The sequence below is a fragment of the Gossypium arboreum genome, chromosome 7, assembly GCF_025698485.1.
Source record: "Gossypium arboreum isolate Shixiya-1 chromosome 7, ASM2569848v2, whole genome shotgun sequence".
Lineage (NCBI taxonomy): Eukaryota > Viridiplantae > Streptophyta > Magnoliopsida > Malvales > Malvaceae > Gossypium > Gossypium arboreum.
The window spans coordinates 6,807,305-6,828,844 of NC_069076.1; the positions used below are offsets into that span (position 1 = coordinate 6,807,305).

The window sequence follows — 21,540 nt, forward strand, 5'->3', positions numbered from 1 at the left end:
TAGTTTGTAATCTTATACACTCATACGTGGAGCGGTTCGTATTGTTCAAGCTACTTTTTGTATGCACCTTTGAATCAAAGAAGCATAATCTTTTTAATATATTCTTTTAAAGATGATCATAAACTCAACCGAATGCACTTCATCAGTTCCTTTTTTCTATTAAAGGACTAGATTCCAAACATTTCCTTTTCTCCCAGGAGCCATTAATTGTACGGATGGTGATTGGTGTTTTATTTATTGTAAAATATTAAATAAAATTATAATATGAACTTACATAATAGTAAAATGAGGAGGAGAACGGGTTAGGGTAAAATTACATTAACACCCTTGACATTCGCAACGTCAAGACATGGGACAACCTTAAAGTCGGTTGGTTCCCGCCAAAAGCATGAACCCCGGGGAGGTGTCAATGTCACCCCCACCTCCTCACTCCTCGCCCGCCATGTGTCCCGCGTACCACCTTCTCCTGCCACGTACCTTCTTTTCATCTGTTCTAATTTTAATATAACAAACTCCTGTACCTTTGAACTATGTCTAATTGTCTATGACACACATTTGAAAACGCAGAACATTTTTTTCTTTCCATTATTGCCCTTCAAATATCTCTAAAGCCTTATTGCAAGCAAACAAATGGAGGTTCCCTCGGGGTTGTTGGCTAAACTCTGGAGCTTCGTTTCATTTATTCCCTTCTTTTCTTTACTCTTTATCCTTGGCCTTCTCAAAGGTAAATTATAAACAACAACAACAACAAAAGACCCGTATTTAAACGCTAAAATGAATGGTTAGATTAGTGATTAGTGCAAAAATGGGTGTTTTATTTAGTTTTTGCAAATATTTTTGGTTCTGTTAACAGCTGCAATCATCGGTCCAGTAGCGGTTGCAATTATTGGGAGCGGGAATTCAGCAGTGGTGATTGGGCTTTGGCCAGCACATTTTATATGGACTTACTTCTCTGTAGCAAGGTTTGTTTCCTTGGATTTCTATTTCTATTTCTTTACATCTAATCCCTATTATTTTAAATAGCTTTGTGGTGTTTTAGCTTCTTCCGCCTTTGATATTCATAGCATGTCGCCGGTCACATTCGAATGATGTGTGTTTGCAATAGAGATGAATCTCTGATTCTAGGAAGTAAAGAATGTTTGTGTTTTGTCCTTATTTTCTGTTTCTTGGACTTGTAATTTTAGAACGAAGAGACTGGGACTGGCTCTAAAGATTGTGGTTTTGGTGTCGTTGATTGTACCGCTGGGTCTCTGGCCAGTCGTGGCTGTTGCCGGAAGCATATTAGGTGGAATAGGGTATGGAGTTTTTGCTCCCCTTATTGCAACTTTTCAGGCAGCAGGGCAAAATGCGATCGACAAATGCTACCACTGCTTTGCTGTAAGTTGCCTTTCTTTTTATTGCCCGGTCTGTTATTTGCATGCAAAACACTTTTTTTAAACAATGAAGTGGAGAACTTAGCAATTCCTTGCCAGGATGGTTGTCTGTCAACCATTAAAGGAAGCTGCACGGTGGTTGTGGACTTCACAGATTTCTGTTTCCACTCATACTTCTCCTACATGGATGAGCTAAGCGAAAAAATGCCTCCGGATGAGAAGCCTATGGATGTAAAGTAAGAACGTCCCTTCTTAAGCTCTGCTTTATACCAGTCAATATATATGAGTTAACTCTTTGGATTTATTCCATTTTGTTCTTGCAAGGTTAATGAAATTACCAGGTTGTTTGTTGGTTGGCTTGATTGGCATGTTGGTTGATGTGCCTTTGATTACAGTTGTTACTCTATGGAAAAGCCCATATATGCTGTTCAGAGGATGGAAAAGGTTGTTCGAAGATTTAATTGGTCGGGAAGGACCGTTCTTAGAGACAGTGTGTGTTCCCTTTGCTGGTTTAGCAATCCTTTTATGGCCTTTGGCTGTTGTGGGAGCTGTAGTTGGAGCTATCATTGCAAGCTTCTTTCTTGGACTCTACGGTGGAGTTATCGTGCATCAGGTCTGGAAAATGTTCCTTTCTCTGTTTTTACACTGTTATATACGTCTTTTGTTTCAAGTCTTGTCTAACATATGTTTGTTAAAATTCAGGAAGATTCACTTCATATGGGATTTTCTTATATTATATCTGTGGTTTCGCTATTTGATGAGTACGTAAATGATTTACTCTACGTGAGGGAAGGATCCTGTCTGCCCAGGTACAACATGTGTTAATGTTCTTTAGATTACTTACAAGAAAAACCATGTATATTTCTCCTATGTTGCTTTCAACCTTCAATAACTCTCCTAATACCTGGAAAAACTTTGAAAAAATGTGACACTCACCCCCAAGACCGAGTGACATATTATTTTACACATCTGTTGATTATGATTATGAGACATCTATTTGACAGCCAGGCTCCGGTATCGTAGAAACAAGGACCGTAATTCTGAGATCGAAAAGGTTGACAACAACTGTTGCAATGAACTGGAGAGTAAAGGTCAGGCATCAAGCACACAACTCATTTCAGAAAACTCAAGAACATTGAAGTGGCCAATTCAACAGTATAATCCAATGCAGGTCTGCTCTTTGACCTATAAAAATCAAATTAATGTCTAATATATAAGAACTCAATTATATTTGAAACTTTTACAGGTGTGGGACTGGCTTTTTAAATCCTATGAGGTGGATGGTCGGATACTCCTCCGTGATGGCCTAATAACTATCAAGGACATTGAGGAATGCATTGTTAAGGGAAATTGTAAAAAGTTGTGCATAAGACTACAAGCTTGGTCCATCTTGCAGTGTCTGCTGACATCGGTTAAGGCTGACGCATCTGGCATAGTTATCGGTATGTGTTTCTTTCCCCCTTCAGTTAGTATTGTGGAGGATATCGGGGTTACAATCATATGATTACGTGTGATTGAATTGCCAGGTGATAATGCGGAACTGACTAGGAGTAATATGCCAAGGGACAAAGTGTTTGAATGGTTTGCTGGGCCGCTTTTTGTCATGAAAGAGCAATTAAAGAAGCTCGAATTAGATGAAAGTGAAGAAGCTTGCCTAAGGAAGCTGGTTATGGAGTGCAAAAATGAAACACCCGAGGACTGGAATGATTCTGGTTATCCATCCGAAGATAATGTCAGGAGAGCACAGCTTCAAGCCATAATTAGAAGGTATAACAAAAGCTATATCTGAAAAACTAAACAACTCTTTCAACTTGTGACCGTGCGTTAGGAATCATCACGCAATTTTCATTTTATGACAGATTGCAGGGAATAGTAGCTTCCATGTCTCGAATACCAACCTTTCGGCGTCGCTTCAGGAACTTGGTGAAGTTGTTATACATAGAGGTGATTCAGGCTGATGCTTCAGTCCATCACATCGGAGGAATCCTAAAAGCTAGACTTAGTGGCCAGAGATCATCCGGAAAGGGAAGTAAAAAAGATGGATATGAAAATGATGATGCAAAAGGGAATAAAGCTAATGAAAATCTGGATGTAGTGTAAATGAACCTTTGCACAGTTAAATTTATTGTAGAATACAGGTGTGAATTATATACATCTTCTGTAAAGGATGAAAAATCAGGTCACTGTAACATTGACTCTGATGTCAGTACCATGATGTTCATGTCAGCAAGAATATTGCAACTTAAGGCTCGGTACCTTTGTCTCTCTATTTATTATTCTTACATAGACCCCTCCTGTGTAGCAGTTGAACCTATTGATATAACAGTTAGAAATGTTACCTTTGGGTTAAGATACAAAAGGTATAATTTCCTTAGAAAATGGCAAACTTAGACTAAATATAGCAAATTGGTTGGAGGAAAATTTCGTCATCCCCTTGTTTCGGACACCTTTTTTTGCTTACAACCTTTGGATGGAGATTTTCGCTCCATGGAGAGACAAAGTTCCTTGTCTGTTCTTTCATTCTGTCTCTTTCCCAGAAAATCACAATTTCTGCCAAAACCAAACAAGCATGCTCACACATTTCTCTTCTGCAATCTCATTTTGGCACCATTTATTAATATTTTTCTTTACCATTGTTCATCAGCTAAGGTTTCAGGTCGGTTTAATCCTTTGAAACTTCCCAACACAAGGTAACCTGATTTTAACCCCTATATATATACACATATAGGGTTATATATCTACATACATATATGAACAGTCCAGGAAACCATTTTTACCATCAGATCAGATGCAGTAGAATCGAATTATTAGAGGTTTTTTGCATGAAAAATCAATAAAAATTTTGCATTTACAAATGGCATTTCATTTTCCCTTGAGAACTCAGTCAGTTGGAAGCTCGGCGTATTATGCAGAAAGAATAACGGAAGAACCTCACCCTCAGACAAACAACAAAAACGCTCAGACCACCGTCACGTTGATGTACCAAACGAACATAGTAGGTTATTGTCGGAATGTCAAGATTTTGTGGTGTAAGAACCTTATGAACCATTCTCTCAGCATCCTGGTGAATAGCACGCAAGGTAATTTCCAATACTCGTGCAAGATCGATCTTAAGCCATGGCATTTCTGGAGCAAAAAAGGGTATAAATCCTTTGAGGTTGAAGGGAGCCAAGTGGATGTTTACTGGGATCTTCGTTCAGCTAAATTCACCAGTGGCCCCGAACCTGTCTCGGACTATTATGTCGCCCTAGTTGCTGACGAAGAGGTGGTTCTATTATTGGGGGATTACAAGAAAAAGGCATACAAAAGAACGAAAGCGAGACCGGCTTTGGTTCAACCCCTTTTGATTTACAAGAAGGAAAACGTGTTTGCCAAGAAAAGCTTCGCGACACGAGCTAGATTCGATGAAAAAAGCAAAGAACACGAAATTGTTGTTGAGAGTTCGATGACTGGAATAAAAGATCCTGAAATGTGGATTAGCATGGATGGTGTAGTTTTGATTCACGTCAAGAATTTGCAATGGAAATTCAGAGGGAACCAGACTGTTCTGGTCGATAAGCAACCGGTTCAAGTCATGTGGGATGTCCATGACTGGATGTTTAGCAGCCTTGGAACTGGCCACGGCGTGTTCATAGTCAAACCGGTGGTGGCTGATGCAGAGAGTGACAAAGAAGGAAGTAGCCAAGAAGGAGACAGCGATGCCGGAAGCAAGTACTATTCTACACTAAGCCCCGCCACGGCATCCGAATTCAGCTTGTTCCTTTATGCCTGGAAAATTGAGTGAGGATATTGAAAGCAATTTTCTTTTTTTTCTTTTTGCTGTTTCCATTTAAAAAAAGGGCATACATATACAGGTAATTTAAATGCATGTATATTGTTGAAGTATTGTAAATTATGTACTCCCTAATATTGAAAGTTATTAAAGCAGATAGTCTTCACTGCTTTGATTTATTCAGGAATAGGCCACACATGATTTAGAAATAATAATATTGAATATATTATATTTGTTCATATAATAACTATGCTCTCATACTTTCACTTACATTTCTTAGTGATATTAACCAAACCTTTTGTTTATTCACTTACCTTGATTCATATAATAACATGTACACCCTAATATTTGTAAAGAAAAATAATTGGGGGACTAAATCGTTAAAAATAAAAGTAGAGGACTAAATTAGAATTGTATGAAAATTACAGAGACTTGGAGCATATTTTAACCTTTATTTTATTACTATACTAGTATTGTTCTACAAGAAAAAGAAAACCCTCTTAAAAGGGAGTGAGTGTTCATGGAAGGAAAGGACTAGTGTCATTTCCCTTTTAGCCCATCATCGTCATCGAGTGCCGTATTGTTTTCATGGATCTAGAGCAAAATCTGGAATCACTCTCACTCCAAAACAGCGGAGAAACACTAAGTGGAAAGTTGCGGAGATTGAAGGTTTCTTCGAATGTGTTCTTCGTTTACCATGACCAAGATGGGTTCGGAAACGCCATCGCCCGAGCTCTCAATCCTACTCCCCATCCTTGTAGTAAAGCGTGAGTCCCCTCTCTCTTTCTCTGTCTCTTCTTGGTTGATCTTCATTAAAAACACTGATTAAGAAAGCTGTATGTTTATATGTTTTCAGCTTCGAGTTAGTCGACCTGGAATTAGGTGATGCAAAATTGAATGCCTCTATTACTCAATTTATGGATGGAGAAAATCTAAAGGTACTGTTTCTTTTGAATGGTTCCTTCCTTTTGCCATTAATTTCAAAACTCATTTTTTTAAAAATATATATAAATTCTGTTCTTGGTGAATTTTGTGGATTTGCTTGGAAGTTTGATTGGAAATGAAGAATTATCAAGCTATCTCTTTTTCTAGAGTTTGATTGGAAATGAAGAATTATCAAGCTATCTCTTTTTCTAGAGTGTCTGGTTCCTGGTAAAATGAGAGAAAAAGGGGACTGTTTACTTTGATATTTTTCTTCAATAAATTAAAGGGGTAAAAGCTCATTAGGAACTAGGAAAGAAGTGCCTCACAGAACCCTCTTTCAGTCGACATATTCAAAGGTTAGATTTTTTAGTTGAAAAATTATAAGTCTTACTTTTAGAGTTTTCCCTGGGGTAGATTAGAAAAGGTTTTCCTGCCGGATTGATGGTTTCATAGTTGCTGATCAATGAATATTCGTTTGTTGTGTTCCTGATAAGATGATGACGATGAATGTGATTTAAGGAGGTGCAGAACATGAGACATAAACTGAGGATAGAAATAGATCTGAGTAGTAGCTGGCAAGGGCATCATTTTCTTTTCAAGCCTTCATTTTGTTGGCGTTGTTGATCCCGAGGTCTTAGTGGTCAAGCAATCATCCTTGAGAAAGAACAGCCTTGCGTGAAAATGACTAAGGTCATTTGTCTTCAAGAATGGGTGTATGAATCCTCTGGATTACTGCAATAAATAGAATGATGACTTTAATCCTGTGTTTGGTAGGAGGGAAAGAGTAAGGAACGGTAAGGATTGGAAGGAAAACTACTTTCTTTCCAGCCTTCCCCTAATTTGTGATAAGATGAAGAACAGGGAAAAATGAGAGGATTTGTATTTGTACACATTCAACATAAAATTAACAATTTTATTCGAAACTTTACCACTAACCACTTTTTAACTATACTTTCCATCTTTCGTATTGAACACACTGAAAGAAATATATCTTTCCTTTCACTCATTGCAGGCAACAATGGTAATGTTGGATCATTTGGAGCCGCCACTACTGTCACAGGCTATAAATTCAGTTCTGACTAAAATAGCAGATGCAGAGCACATACCATCTACCGTACCCACTATCATAGCCCCTTTTCTTGTACCGGCATCAAAGCTGAGGTTGGAAGGTAGGTTGTTTACAACAAATAGCGGCAAGCTTCCTCTCTATAGTATCCAAGTAGGCCCCGAGACTGATGTAAGTCGAGCCATTGCTGCCAAAACCCAGAAGCCACCTCCATCTTTGCAAATTCATTACGAGCCTTTAGCCTGCTTTCTTCACCTGGTCCGTGCTGCAAACTTGCCAACTTCTATTATAGTCGGGCAAAGAAGCCAAAGCCCATTTAATCAAGCTTTAAGTGAGGACCTGCAGGTATTCATTTTTTCGGCAATTTTAAGCAAATAAGGTTAACCATGCATCGCTTGTTAATTGGTTTCATGTTTTTATCCTGGCATGCTAAGTGGGTTTTGAGATCAATATTGATTTATATGTAATTGTGGGAAATGATTTTTCAGACCCTGTATGAGATAGGACAGCTTGCGGCAAGCACGACTGGGACATACTTCCAGAGAGAGCAAACTAGCACAAATTGGATTCCAACAGCAAAGCCAGCAAGTGGTGGTGGTGTTGGAGAGCCATGGCTTGCATTCTATGGTTAAATGTTTAGGTTTAACATGCCAATGGGTGCATACTGTAGTGAAAACTGGGGCCCATGCTGTTGGATTTTGTGGGATATAATACGAATTGCAGTCAGCTGTGGCTTAAAATTGATGAATGGTGATCTTATATGTTCTATAGTTGTGGGATATAAGGAAGAACTGAAAGGTGATCTAACTTGTTTCTTGATTGATTGTCTGACCCTTTCTATTATTTCTTTCAGGCTACTTAGTTGTTTTATTACTTGAACCTTGTACCTTTTTTACTTAAAAAAATTTTAAAATACAATTTGATGTTGATAAATTAATTAAACTTGACTATCCAAAATTAAATGGATGTTAGTGTATAATATAGAGATTTATATTTATATTGAGTTGTTTATTAAAAGATATTAGTATTAAATTTATTAAAATTTTATACATTTACATGTCATATTTATATGTCAAACCCGTGTTTTGATAGTTATTTTGGACTTCAATTCAATTTTAAATCAAATTGGGTTGGACTTTAAACGAAAGGGAAAACTCTTTCAATGTTATTTTTACTATCATAACTCACAAGCTTCAAACTCTAAACTTTACTTAAAAAGTATCAAACTCTTTATTATTCAACCCATTGAAGTTGTAAACTCTTGCTGTTAACATGTTGGAAATTATTTTATATTGTGACCTAGGCATAACTTGTCTCTTTCTTCATCAGTTGGGAAGTTGATTTGCAGAGCAGGAATGATCATCAGAACATTGTTAGGTTCCCCATTTTATTTTATTTTATTTTATTGTATTTTTTCTTTGATAAAGGTTTGTTATATCAGTATTTATTGAGTTGTGTGTAAATTGTGGTACAAAGTGAGGACTTGGAGTAACGTGTATGTGTAAATGGTAGATTAGATTTCTTCTCAAATTTGTACAACACTTCTTTAGGTTTGTGGTTGTTTAAAAGTGAAATATTACACTCTTTATATACTTAAAACCTGCCTTTATTAATCTCTATTAATCTCTAATTTCAATTAAAGTATGTCATCGATTTAAAAGTGATTTACCAAATAAGAATATTGATTAGACTTAAATCCTGATATTTATCAAAGTATTAATGAGTACTTAACTAATTGAATCAACTTATGTCAACATATTATTATAAATGTTTTTGGCGAACAGAGAAACAATCTAAAATCTTATTTTAAGAGAGATAAAATTAAATTATAAATTTTAAAATATAATTTTATCATTATATATTTTAAAATTTTAAAAGAATTTTAAAATAAAATTTTAATCTTGAGTTATCAAAATGTAATTTTAACGTTACATTTATTTATAACTTATAATTTTAATAATGACTAAAATAATTTTTTATCTTTTGTCATTTTATAGGAGGCAATGCTCCCTACGAAAAAGCACAAATAAATGGTGACGTTTATTCTCATCATTGCAGATCAAAGCGCAGCATTTTGAACATTTTGTAGTTTGTACAACAAGAAAGTGGAAATTAAATTGAGTTGATAAAGTGTTGGCATCATTGTTGTTTGTTATTTATAAAATAGTAGCGGGACCACCACATTGTGGTCTGGTGTGGATCATTTAAGCCATTGTTGGATGTTCAATGGCCTTTTTCACTAAATATGATAAATGAATTTTTTTCATTTGATTTGGTTATTATTTATAGCTTTTAATCGTATTTGTTTTCATAACACATTGTCTAAAATTATTTATAATCTTTTCTTAATACGTAAATAGGAAAATAATATACTTCAACATATTTAAACACACGTTTTCTTATATTGATAATAATATTAATACCAATCAAATTAAAATTGAATTTATTAAATAAATCTCAATCAATAATAGCATTTGAATATTTAGTATATTAGATTATTTTATTATATTTCCATGAAAAGAGAACCTAGGAGGAAGTGAAACTTTTATAACATTATTAGCTACTTATAAGATAATAAGATAATGTTGCTTACCTAACAAATAGTGAAGTGAAGATGGGATGAAGTCTTAAAATAATTCTGAATATAAAACCAAAATCTCTCCTTAATCTTACCCTTGACGTTGAAGTTGAAGTGGCATCACAATCATATTAAATCTATTATCTTAGGCTTTACTTTTTAGGTTGTTGTCTTCTCTAATTGGATTTTAAGTAGTTGCCTTCCACAAGCCCTTCTTTATTTTAAACTTCCAATTTTATTACTTCAATAATTTATATTTTTTTAAATTTTAAAACTCATTCATTAACACTAAACAATATTTCTTTAAAAAATTAAAGTATTATTGTAAAAAATTATTAAGAAAATTTATAATATTTATTTATAATATGTTGTTATAAAATAAAAATAATTTAAATAATATTTAAATTGTTAATATTATAATATATGAAATATTAATTTTTAAGAAAATAAGTAAATAACATAAATTGTTTGTAAAATCTAATTTGAATATATAAACCATATTTTAGATACTAAAATCATATGAAAAGACAATTTTCATAAGTGATGGAATAATTGATTTAAATGCAATGTATTTTATTTTGTCGTGTCTTTATTATTATTATTATTATTATTATTGTAATAACACATACTCAACTTAAATTATACTACAATTATAATAGAATAATTTATGATAGCTTATTATTAATATTATAATATATGAAATATAAATTTTAAATATTTTTCGTGCAATTAATATAAATAGTTAAACTTTAATTTTAATATATAAATCATAGCTTAAAAATTGATATGTAACATTTGTTGATTCCTAATTTTACTATTGAAATTTAAAAATTCTATTAACAGTCTATTAAATAATTTCTCTTCATAATTTATATTTATTATAAATGAGAATAATTATTATAAGTAAAAAGAAAATATATAATTTAATATTCAAACTAAGGCTTCGTTTGAGGTGGTGGTGCAGTGCGTTTAACTTACCTTTTGTCTCTGCTACAATATTTAATTTTACTATCACCGCTATTTTTACACTAACTGTAAGTAAAAGTATCCCCTTTCCAAATTCACACTAAATATATATATCTGAAATGAAGAGAGCTCCACTTTGCTTTTCACTAACATTTTGCCCTTATATTTATTATTATTAAATTTATTTATTTAAAAATTATTTTCTCTCTCTTTACACTTTTTCTCATCGTATGTCATCACATTTCCTAATATACACCCACCAGTTTCCATCTCAGTATCTCTTCTCTTACTCGCATAAACTGAAAACACAGAAAAAAAAAATAAGAACAAAATTAAAAGAAAATAATAATAATAATAATAGAGAGAGGGGGAGGGACAAATTCTGGAAAGCACTTTGTTCTAGGGTTTCTCGTTTTTTTTTTGTAATTTTTTAATTTTAATGGTACAGCTAGCAACCGATCTTGTCCTCTTATGTCTTATCCATTTTTTTAATCAAGGTAAATTTCTTATTTTCTTTTATTTTAGTTCTTAATTTGATTTTCCATTTTGGGTCCTTCACTTATTTTCTTTTATCTGGGTTTTGGATTTGTATTTTGGTTGGTATTTCTGGGTCTCTTGGTTTGTTTATTGATCATCTGTTTTTTTTTTCCTGCTTAAGCTGTTTGTTTTGATTATGGAGTTTAAATCTTTGGATTATAGTTCTGGCTTTCTTCTTTGATTTACGTTCAACCTTTTACCTTATTTATGATATTAGATTGTTTTGTTTAATATGCTCTGACATGGAATTAGTTTTGCTTATAATTCTTTTTCCTGGAATGCATATTCCACTGCTGTTTCCTTTTTATTAAAACTGTTTTCTTTTTTCATTTTTCTTTGTTTTCTCTTATTTTATTTGACTGTTTCAGTCGTCATGGATTATGAGTGTATGTTTTCTTTTTCTACTTGTTCTATTATGAGTGTGTGTTTTGCATTGATTTATTGGTGCTTAAAACTGTTAACTTTCTGGCTGTGATCATAACATTATTGAGACTTTTCCCCTTCAATAGTGCTGATCACGTGAAAGCCTTTTATGATTACAGTGTCTTCCAGAATTTGACCTTGAGCCGTATCATTATTGTTTTAGAAGTAGGAATTAAGCAACCTCTATAATCAATGGATATTTAAGTTTTTTTACTGATTAGCATGCTTTTACAACATAAATGAACTGAGTTCTCTTGTAATAGCTAACTCTTTTTTTTTTTTTTTCCTCTTTTTTGCTTTTGATAACTATTGAAGTGCAAGGAGAAATAACGGAGTCGATGATCATCTCTGAAGCTATTTGCCCTTATTATTTGCTTAGAAGTCTGTAAAATTTTAGAGAAAAGTTTTAGCTTTTGTTGGGGTAGTGTGATTGGAATGGGTTACATTTGTGATTTCTGCGGAAATCAACCGTCAGCAGTATATTGCCGGTCTGATGCTGCCTGTTTATGTTTGTCTTGCGATCGAAACGTCCATTCTGCTAACGCACTGTCAAAACGTCATTCGAGAACATTGTTATGTGAAAGATGCAATTCACAACCTGCTTTTGTTAGATGTGTTGAAGAAAGGGTATATTTCTGTCAGAATTGTGATTTGATGGGTCACAGTACCTCTACCTTGAATTCGACACATAGGAGGCAAACAATTAATTGTTATTCTGGTTGCCCATCCTCGGCAGAACTTTCTTCCATATGGTCGTTTTTTTCGCAATCCCCTTCTGCAGGTGAATCTACATGTGAGCAGGAATTAAGGCAAATGAGCATCACTGAGACTTCCTGGTACCCTACCGAAAATACCATTAGCCAGAATGATACTGGTGATGCTGAAGTTAATCGTGATTACAATGTGGATAGGGGAAGTAGCTGGAGTGGGTCTTCAATTCCTGAACTCAGATCTGGACCAGGATTACTTGATCAGCCAGCTGGAACAGCCGACACATCATTATCCGAGGTAAATGATGAATATGATATATTTATCTTTAATGAATTTAGATAAAATATTTTTGAGGTACTTCCTAGCCCTTGCTATCTGAGTTCCATGGGGTAATAGTAAACAACTACGTTGAGTATTTCTACAAAGCGGGTTTAAATTTGCTAATGCATTCTAAAGTCTGCACTTAATGCTGAAAAACATATTAACAGTGACTGTTGAGTGCTAACTTTTCTTTCTGGCTGGAAAACCAGCTTTGAGGTTAAGGTGTCAACTTTCTTCTGGGGAGGAACTATATGCCAATTTCTATTCCTTGCTTTTCTTATGAGTATATTTTATGATGGAAAGCAAAGTTACATCTAGGATGTCTTTTTTACTTGAACTTGAATGGATTTTCTGGTATATGTAGAAGATTTCATTCTTTCATTAAACCTCTGTTCATTTTGTTTTTTTATTGGTCTCTTTGGATATTTCTGTTACTTGGCCCAAAAGCAACTTAAATTTTAGGGTAATATTGTAGATGATTCATTTCAGCCTTCACTGTATGATTACTAAACTGTAACCTTTTCCTCAATTTTACTTTTATTCTTATGCCTATTTTTGCCATGGGTTCATAAACTTGGATGTAGATCTCTCCTATTCTAAACACAAGAATTACTTTCTGGACGCATACCATCCATCTACATCATTGAAGTTCTACAATTTTGTTTTTAATCAAGAGGGAAAGGGGTAGTTTGAAGGTGATAGGAAACAAGATAATTTTTGCATTAGATGATCCAAAATCATTTTTAGCATATGGGTGAAAACTTCATTATTCAAAATTTCTGCATGTTTCCTTGACTATTAGTAGATGCAATATATTCTGTTTGGGGACTAATTCTTACCTTTGTTAATTTGCAGTTATCTTGTCCTCAAACAAAGTGTCCTGGAGTTTGCGAAGATGATCTTTATGATGATTTCAACATGGATGAAATTGATTTGAACCTTGAAAAATATGAAGAACTCTTTGGATTAACTCTCAATCATTCAGAAGAACTTTTTGGGAATGGTGGGATTGATAGCTTATTTGGGACGAAGGACATGTCTGCTACTGATTCCTACCAGGGTGCAGTGGCTGCTGAGGTTCTCTCATCTTTTTTCGTCTTGCTTTATGGTATCTGTATCATCTATATTTTTTAGTAGTATTGCCATTCTCCTAGATGTTATGCTTTTCTTTTTCCGCGGCAGTCTTAGATATTTCAGCTTTTAGTTCTTCCCATTCTGTCTGTTGGGGGTATCAATTTCGTCAATAACCTTGACTTTCAGACATGCTTTTCATTTTGAATAGCTGCCAAAGGAAAATATCCCTCTTTACTTGGGTCAGAAGTATATACATGAAAACAGTAACCTCGTATTTTCAGACATGACCAACATACAAAAAGGAAGTTTACTCTTGTTCAATTTTGGGAAAATATCCCTCTTTTAAATCGTGTTGGTTATATACCATTATTGGTAGGCTTTCTCAAGTTTGTAAGTATGCTAGTACTTGATCTTTCAGCATTATCTTGAATTTGATTATTAATAAAGCAACTTTCTTGTCAATTACGCTCGTGTCAAATGTATGCTTTCAAAAATTGGAGCATTATTCTGCTTGACTATTACAAATTTGTTTTTCTCCTTTAGTAGAATTACTGTAAATAATTATACCCTAATTTGAACCCCTGAGAATTTCAAGTTTCTACTCGGCAAATGTTCTTACGGTTGGAATTAAATATTCTTGTCCAGGGCTCATCTGTTGGACTGGTGAATGCAATCCAGCCAGCATGCAGCAATGCTGCATCTGCTGATTCCATGATGAGCAATAAAACCGATTCAATTTTGTGTTTTACGGCAAGGCAAGACCATTCGAGCTTCTCATTTTCTGGCCTTACTGGAGAGAGTAGCGGAGGAGATTACCAAGATTGTGGAGCTTCATCATTGCTTCTCATGGGAGAGGTCCCTTGGTGTCCTCCATCTGAAGGCCCCTTCTCATCGGCAACTCGAAGTGATGCTGTCATGCGTTACAAGGAAAAGAAAAAAACACGGAAGTAAGTCTATGCCGATTACCTATATCTTAGTGTCGTAATCTGTAGGCTGTGCAATTTTAGTTACTAATCCTGCCACCGCGGGAGTCTGTTTCACTTTGGTGCTCTCAAGTAAGCAAATGTGAATTTATGATCCACTCTATCTGCGTCTGTGTATTTGTCAACAATCCATTTGGAAGGTCGATATAGAATCTATATTGTAGGTTTTAACATTTTATTTTACTTCTAGTCTTGTTTGGAATAATCATTTATATGTTCAACATCTCCGGTGTTGCATGATAGGTTTGAAAAGCGAGTGAGATATGCCTCTCGAAAAGCAAGGGCTGATGTGAGAAAGCGTGTGAAGGGACGCTTTGTCAAAGCTGGTGATGACTATGATTATGATCCATTGAACCCAACTCGAAGCTGCTGAGAGTACAACTGTTTTTATTATCCTCATATCAAGGAAAGCCAGTTGTTGGGTGCAAAAAAAAAACAAAAACAAAAACAAAAAACCAAACCATGAATAACTTGGCCGGGCATGGTTCTCCATAAACATAAACAATTAACAGATTGCGGCATCATTCAGCAAGGTCCGCGTTGATTGCCGTCGCTGCTGTAATGCATTCAAGTGAATTCACCTGCTCAAATTCTTTTGATTTTTTCGTATGGGAATAAAAATGTTAGATCTTCCAAGCCATATATATATGCTTTCAGTGTTTGTTATGTTGGACACTTTGTTTTCTCAGCCCTCTTTTAAAGCTGCTACTGCTGTTGCTGTTGCTGTTGACAGGCCACGCTTGCTCGACTGCACCGGACACCATGACATGCTAAGAAGCTCCAACTTGTAATGCAAAGTTACATGCTAATAAGCATGCTGCTCTAATTTTGCTCCCTTTCTAAATTTTTTTTTTATTGTTTATTCTAATGAATGTATAGCCATAGATCTTTTATTTGTCAAGAAACATGCAATTGTATAATTTTCTCTTCTGATGTATAGCAAAGGATTTAATCACATGCACTTGGATGAAAAAATTTGTAATTTATACAAAAAAGAAAAAAAAACCACTATTCGCTTATTCCTCTTAAACAGGAATGTTAAAAAGGATTTGTCATCTTTAAATATTTTTAAGATATCCACTATGTATGTTGCATTTTGAATAGAATATTGAGTGTTTTACTGTTTTTAGATTTTTGGAACCAATGTTGGCTCGTAAGATTAATCTTTTTGGGCTTGTATTTAGGATTCAGACTTGAGTTTTTTTTTTTAAGAGTGTAATGTGTTTTATCACTTTATCCAATATTAATCGATGCAATTATTGATTTAAATTGTTGCATTTCTAAATCTTAAATCTAGTATGTTAAAACATCATGAATCTTAAATACAAACAAGTGATGGGTACAATAATAAGACACGTTGTCTCTAAAAAATGCATGTTGAAGGGTGTCTCAAGAATAAATATGGGCCTCGTGTGTGTATATATATGTATATATATATATATATATATATAACTAGCTATTAAATAGAAGTTTAAGTGTTTTTATCTAAAGTTAGAACCAAAATTATGTAGATTTATTTATATCTTTCATATAATCAAAAGGAAAAAAAATTATTATTTTGCACTAAGGGCCTGTTTTGCAATGTTTAAAAAAAGTACTTTTAGTTTCAAAAAGTACTTTTAGAATAAAAGCTGTGTTAAACAAGATGTTTTTTACTGAAATTTTTAATTTTTTAGAAGTACTTTTGAAAAGCACTTCTAACAAGAAGAAGCTAAATTTTTTAGCTTTTCCTCTCCCAAAAACACTTTTAGTGCTTAATTACTTCTCACTCCTCCAATAACATAGTACTTTTCCTTTTTTATTCTTAATGCTTAATTAAAATGTATTAAAATCATTAATTAAAAATAAAAATATTTTTTAAATACTAATTGCAAATATTTAATAGCTATATTTAAATATTTAAAATATAGTTTATATATTCTAATTAAATTTTATAAATAATTAATATTTATTGCTTAAAAATATTTAAAATCTATATTTCATATATTAAAATATTAACAAGTTATAATAATCTTTTTATATTTTTACTAAAATATTATAATATTAACTAATTTAAATATTATTTAAATACATATTTGTTACTTAATAATAGCACGCCTAAAATGAACATTTTATTTCTTAAAAGTACTTTTTGACAAAGAATGTTAAACACTCAAATTTTAAACCAAACTTTTCAAAAGTACTTTTCCACATCACTTTTCAAAAATACTTTTTTAAAATATTACCAAACTAGCCCTAAGTAGGCGTATCAAGTTAATGCTTTATTACTTTACAATTTTTTTTATATTTACTCATTAGAACTTAACAGCTCTTGTAAACATTAAAAGTTAATAAATCTAGGCCTAACGGCGATAAAGCATTAGAAGTCGAAAAGCCAACATTAAAAGAAGAAAACTTATTGGTGGTGATGATTTGGAAAGTAATTTTTTTTATAGATACTTAATTGAAAGTTTTCTATCATAATTAAACTAATCAAACAATATATTTTTCTCTCTGTAAGAGTTTTTAGTTCTTCTTAAACTCGAATTGAAATCCTCTCATATATTTTTTAAGAATCAAGATTAAAGAATATCTCTTTAAATTTCTCTTATCGCCATTGGCAATCAATTTATAGCCAAGTCATATTATTCTAATTAACTTTGAAAGTTATATTACTACTTTATATTTTACCTAATTTGGAGTATTATAACAAATATACTCATTATTTTCTTTTTCAACGAAAAGATGAAAAATTCTATAAGATCATAAATTGACCTTAACTCTTAAATCGTTGTTATAAATAAGTTGAGAAAATTGTATTGAAAGTGTTAAAGTTATAAGATTTTACGCTTCACTAATAAGAGATGCTTTATTGAAATTAATTGAAGTTAGTAATGATCTTAAAATTAAAAGTGAAGTTGAATATTTAGAAATACATAAGCTTAAAAATTTTAAGTTTTTGTCGGGCATGACTATTTGGTATGAAATATTATTTGTTGTGAACTCAGCTAACAAAAACTTACGATCAAAAGATATGTACATTGATGTAACTATAGAACAACTAAAAATTCTTCTTTCAATTTTTTTTTTTTTAAATATAGAGAAAATGGACTTCAAAATGCTATGACGTGTGCTAAAGAAATATCTATTGAGATGAATTTCGTGAAGAACATATTATTCGTGGAAATAAAGGATTGAAGGAATGTTGATAATGAAACAATAAAACTCCTCAAAATCTTTTAAAATCGATTATTTTTTATATATATAATAGATCAAACAATTTTTCTCTCCAAAATAGATTTGAACAATTTAAAATATTTGAAGATATTTTTGGTTTTTATTCAATGTAGAAAAACTAAAGTCACTAGATAATGAAAATTTGAAAATATATTGTTTTAATCTTGAAATTTCATTAGAGTTAAAAGTTTTGAAAGAAATTATGAAATTAAAAATACACTCGAATTGACATACTAAATTATATAAAGATTTGATTCCTTTTCAAATGCATATATTGCTTATAGAATATGTTAATTATTCCAGTTTGTAGGGGATCGATTTAATTAAGTAAAGAACAAGTAAAAATAGCAGAAGAAATTAAGAATTTGAACACATAAATTTAATGTGGAAAACCTCTCAAAAGAGGATAAAAAACCACGAGCAAATATAATTTTACTATAATGACAAAAGAACGAAGAGTACAAAAGATGGAGATAAAACTAAATCCCGAAAACAAAGAACCCTTAAAATATAAACACAAAATTCTCTAAAAGTGTTATGAGTTCTTATCTTTTAATGGGTGTTTTTCTAATGTTGTAAAAGAGCCTATTATAGGCTAAATTCGTAGGTCAAATAAATTATGCTAATAAATTCTAAATATATTATATTAATAAATACTAAATCTTCTAGAAAAAATAATATTGTTTAATTTGACTTGCAAGCAATCTCTTATTTTATTTAACAAGAATTTGGGTCACACAACTCTAATAATCTCTACCTTGACACGAATTCTCACAACACCATTTTTTCCAAAGCCCGCCACAGGCCTATCTTGAACAATGTAGGGAATTAACTGAGTTGAATCTGTGCTTAAAAGCTGGAAGACTTCTAGCCTTCAACTTGTGCACTGCCAAATCAAAACTAACTCAAGTCTGATTTTCACAAACACAATGCACTAACTTTTCAAAACTTGTATCCAAAAGAGAACTTCTCTTCAACGAAATGGTCATACCTTTTTCCCTACTATGACCAAGTTGTCTCTGTTCCAAATGAGTTGACTTCGACTCCGTAACTGACGAAGGACATCCGGTTTCACCACTCACTGTAGAACCTTCCAAAATATAAAGACTATCGGTCATTTTACCTTTTAACAAAATGAGAGCCCCACGAGACACCTTAATGCCGTTCGATTTGATGTTAATTCTGCAACCTTTCGAGTCTAAAATGCTTAAGGAGATGAGATTCTTTTGTAAATCAAGTACATACTTGACATCTGAGAGTTCCTAATCGTCCCATTGTGCATCCTAATTTTAACAGTATCAATACCAATTACCTTACTAGATGAATCATTTCCCATGCACACAATTCCACCTTCAACTGAACTGTATGTGGAAAACCATTCTCTGTTGGGACACATGTGGAAAGAACATATTGAATCTAGGATCCACTCAGACGTAAGCTCAGAGCTATCGCTCGTTAACACTAATAAGGAATCATCATCGCTTTCATCAGCCAAGTTAGCACCAGTTACATCTTCCTCGTTACTTTCAGTAGCATTTTTATTTCGCAGTTTATAATAATATGCTTTGACATGACCTAACTTCTTACAATAGTGACACATTTTGTCTTACTTTTTTGATGCTACCAAAACGGAAGCTTGTCTATCTACATTGCTATCTGAACCAAACTCATTGTTGAATTTTTCTTTACTCCACAAATGACCCTTCACATCCTCGAACGAGAGTTTGTTTCTGCCATAAATCAGGGTCTCCCTGATAGACTTGTATGAAGAGGGTAAAGAGCACAATAATAGCATAGCCTAATATTCATCGTCAATCTTAACCTCAACATTCTTTAAATCATTCAAAAGAGTAATACATTGACTAATGTGATCTCTAAGAAGCTCACTTTCATTCATGCGAAATGTAAATAGACATTTTTTAAACACTAAACGGTTAGCCAGAGACTTAGTCGCATAAAGAGTTTCTAACATTTTCTACAAGGCAGATGAGGTTTTCTCCATCAATACCTCCTGCAATACCCTATTCGCGAGGCACAACTAGATTACAAATAGTGCCTTTTCATCAACCTCTTCCCATTCTGTTTGATCTTGATTCTCAAGCTTTTTCTCAGTAATGATATTTGTCAGGCCGATCTGAACTAGAATTGCCATCATTCGAACTTGCCATAAATTGAAATTTGTGACACCATTGAACTTTTCAATGTCAAACTTGTTGTTGCTATCTTTGAACGAGCTAATCTACGAAAAATTGAACTAGCTCTAATACCACTTGTAGGGGATCAACCTATTAAGCAACGAACAAGTAAAAATAACGGAATAAATTGAGAATTTAAACACACAAATTTAATGTGAAAAAACCCCCTCAAAAGAGGATAAAAATCCACAGGCAAATATAATTTTACTATAATGGTAAAAGAACAAAGAGTACAAAAAATGGAGATAAAACTAAACCCCGAAACCCGAAAACAAAGAACCCTCAAAACGTAAACACTAAATTCTCTAAAAGTGTTATGAGTTCTAATATTTTAATGGGTGTTTTTCTAATGTTGTAAAAGAGCCTATTTATAGGTTAAATTTGTAGGTAAAATAAATTATTCTAATAAATGCTAAATATATTATACTAATAAATACTAAATCTTCTAGGAAGAAAATATATTTTGTTTAACTTGACTTGTATTTATCTCTTATTTTATTTAATAGAATTTAGGCCACACAACTCTTACACAGTTTTTATTGCATCAGTTGAGAAAAGTTTCTCAAAACTAAAATCGATGAAGTCTTACGTAAAATCAACAATGTCTCAACAAAGATGAAATAAATTAACTATTTTATCATTTGAAAAAAAATGTTACTAGAAATTAATTATAATAGTTTAATAGATAATTTTGCATCTCCAAAGGCTAAAATATAAATTTTAAATAAAAATTTTATAATTTTCTAATGATTAATTAATTTAAAAGTCTCAATTTATAATTTTGTTTTAGGCTTCTAAATATATTGAAACATTCCTGAAATTTTAAAAACAACATTATTGTGAGGAATAATTATAAATATCTCCTAATACAAATATGAAAAATATCAAAAGAAATCTAAAAAGTAATTGTATAATGCATTCTTAGGATTTATCATCTTCTTCATTGATACAACTAATAAAAGAGTTGAGCATTGACAGATGGAATAAATTCCATATATATTTGCATTATGTTGAGGTTATATTTTATATTTTATTATATTGTGTTTTCATTGTATAATTATTTCATATTCAAACATATGTATAATTATAAATATAATATAATGTAACATTAGTTATGTGTCCCCATTAAAACTATAAATAGTCTATAGAATTGGGTAAGGATTAAAGATGAAATTAAGAAACAAAATAAATAAATAACCACACCAATGTCAAGTCAAACTATAATCAATTAATTTTTTTTGAAAATTAAATTTTAATTTAATATTCTTTAATAAATTAGTTATAATTGTTGACATCACACCTAACAATTAATTTCATTATATTCTTAATAACAAAAAGAAACTCGTTAAAATTTTTTCCGAGATAATCTTATAATGAAGCACTTAAGATTTAATTTATTAA

At 32.4% G+C, this 21,540-nt stretch overlaps 4 protein-coding genes across 8 annotated transcripts; all 4 read left to right on the forward strand.

Moving 5' to 3' along the window:
- The first annotated feature begins 508 nt into the window (after window positions 1-508).
- LOC108484339 (uncharacterized membrane protein At3g27390) lies at window positions 509-3,628 on the forward strand. The gene is made up of 10 exons (XM_017788094.2): window positions 509-724; window positions 854-962; window positions 1,185-1,377; window positions 1,473-1,609; window positions 1,698-1,986; window positions 2,076-2,182; window positions 2,382-2,544; window positions 2,620-2,815; window positions 2,900-3,140; window positions 3,233-3,628. Exons 1-10 carry the CDS (start codon window positions 631-633, stop codon window positions 3,471-3,473), a joined length of 1,770 nt encoding a protein of 589 aa, XP_017643583.1. The 5' UTR covers window positions 509-630; the 3' UTR covers window positions 3,474-3,628.
- A 116-nt stretch (window positions 3,629-3,744) lies between these two features.
- On the forward strand, window positions 3,745-5,371 carry LOC108478579 (uncharacterized). Its single transcript, XM_017781045.2, has one exon. The coding sequence runs from the start codon at window positions 4,228-4,230 to the stop codon at window positions 5,155-5,157; it is 930 nt and encodes a 309-aa protein (XP_017636534.1). The 5' UTR covers window positions 3,745-4,227; the 3' UTR covers window positions 5,158-5,371.
- Window positions 5,372-5,636: 265 nt separating this feature from the next.
- Window positions 5,637-8,734, forward strand: LOC108468045 (uncharacterized). 3 transcript variants are annotated; one of them, XR_008285409.1, is made up of 5 exons: window positions 5,637-5,912; window positions 6,002-6,083; window positions 7,082-7,480; window positions 7,624-7,933; window positions 8,439-8,734. XR_008285409.1 is itself a non-coding variant. In XM_017768901.2 (4 exons), the coding sequence occupies exons 1-4, from the start codon at window positions 5,734-5,736 to the stop codon at window positions 7,765-7,767; spliced, it is 804 nt and encodes a 267-aa protein (XP_017624390.1). In that variant the 5' UTR covers window positions 5,637-5,733; the 3' UTR covers window positions 7,768-8,077. The 3 variants fall into 3 exon arrangements, 1 of the variants encoding a protein (XP_017624390.1); XR_008285408.1 differs by having other exon boundaries at window positions 8,465-8,734; XM_017768901.2 differs by lacking the exon at window positions 8,439-8,734 and having other exon boundaries at window positions 7,624-8,077.
- A 2,084-nt stretch (window positions 8,735-10,818) lies between these two features.
- LOC108489457 (zinc finger protein CONSTANS-LIKE 9-like) lies at window positions 10,819-15,633 on the forward strand. 3 transcript variants are annotated; one of them, XR_008285455.1, is made up of 6 exons: window positions 10,819-11,176; window positions 11,955-12,647; window positions 13,527-13,748; window positions 14,391-14,692; window positions 14,972-15,286; window positions 15,462-15,633. XR_008285455.1 is itself a non-coding variant. In XM_017794052.2 (5 exons), exons 2-5 carry the CDS (start codon window positions 12,075-12,077, stop codon window positions 15,099-15,101), a joined length of 1,227 nt encoding a protein of 408 aa, XP_017649541.1. In that variant the 5' UTR covers window positions 10,819-11,176; window positions 11,955-12,074; the 3' UTR covers window positions 15,102-15,633. The 3 variants fall into 3 exon arrangements, 2 of the variants coding, with proteins under 2 accessions (XP_017649541.1, XP_017649619.1); XM_017794052.2 differs by having other exon boundaries at window positions 14,972-15,633; XM_017794130.2 differs by having other exon boundaries at window positions 10,819-12,647; window positions 14,972-15,633.
- Window positions 15,634-21,540: the final 5,907 nt, after the last annotated feature.

Excerpts from the sequence above, each read along its gene's own strand:
- LOC108484339 (XM_017788094.2), top strand. The coding sequence starts at position 631 with ATGGAGGTTCCCTCGGGGTTGTTGGCTAAACTCTGGAGCTTCGTTTCA. Across the intron at positions 1,610-1,697 it reads GAGAAGCCTATGGATGTAAA|GTTAATGAAATTACCAGGTT; the intron begins GTAAGAACGTCC and ends TGTTCTTGCAAG. Across the intron at positions 1,987-2,075 it reads GTGGAGTTATCGTGCATCAG|GAAGATTCACTTCATATGGG; the intron begins GTCTGGAAAATG and ends GTTAAAATTCAG.
- LOC108478579 (XM_017781045.2), top strand. The coding sequence starts at position 4,228 with ATGGCATTTCATTTTCCCTTGAGAACTCAGTCAGTTGGAAGCTCGGCG.
- LOC108468045 (XM_017768901.2), top strand. The coding sequence starts at position 5,734 with ATGGATCTAGAGCAAAATCTGGAATCACTCTCACTCCAAAACAGCGGA. Across the intron at positions 5,913-6,001 it reads CCCCATCCTTGTAGTAAAGC|CTTCGAGTTAGTCGACCTGG; the intron begins GTGAGTCCCCTC and ends ATATGTTTTCAG. Across the intron at positions 7,481-7,623 it reads CTTTAAGTGAGGACCTGCAG|ACCCTGTATGAGATAGGACA; the intron begins GTATTCATTTTT and ends ATGATTTTTCAG.
- LOC108489457 (XM_017794130.2), top strand. The coding sequence starts at position 12,075 with ATGGGTTACATTTGTGATTTCTGCGGAAATCAACCGTCAGCAGTATAT. Across the intron at positions 13,749-14,390 it reads AGGGTGCAGTGGCTGCTGAG|GGCTCATCTGTTGGACTGGT; the intron begins GTTCTCTCATCT and ends ATTCTTGTCCAG. Across the intron at positions 14,693-14,971 it reads GAAAAGAAAAAAACACGGAA|GTTTGAAAAGCGAGTGAGAT; the intron begins GTAAGTCTATGC and ends GTTGCATGATAG.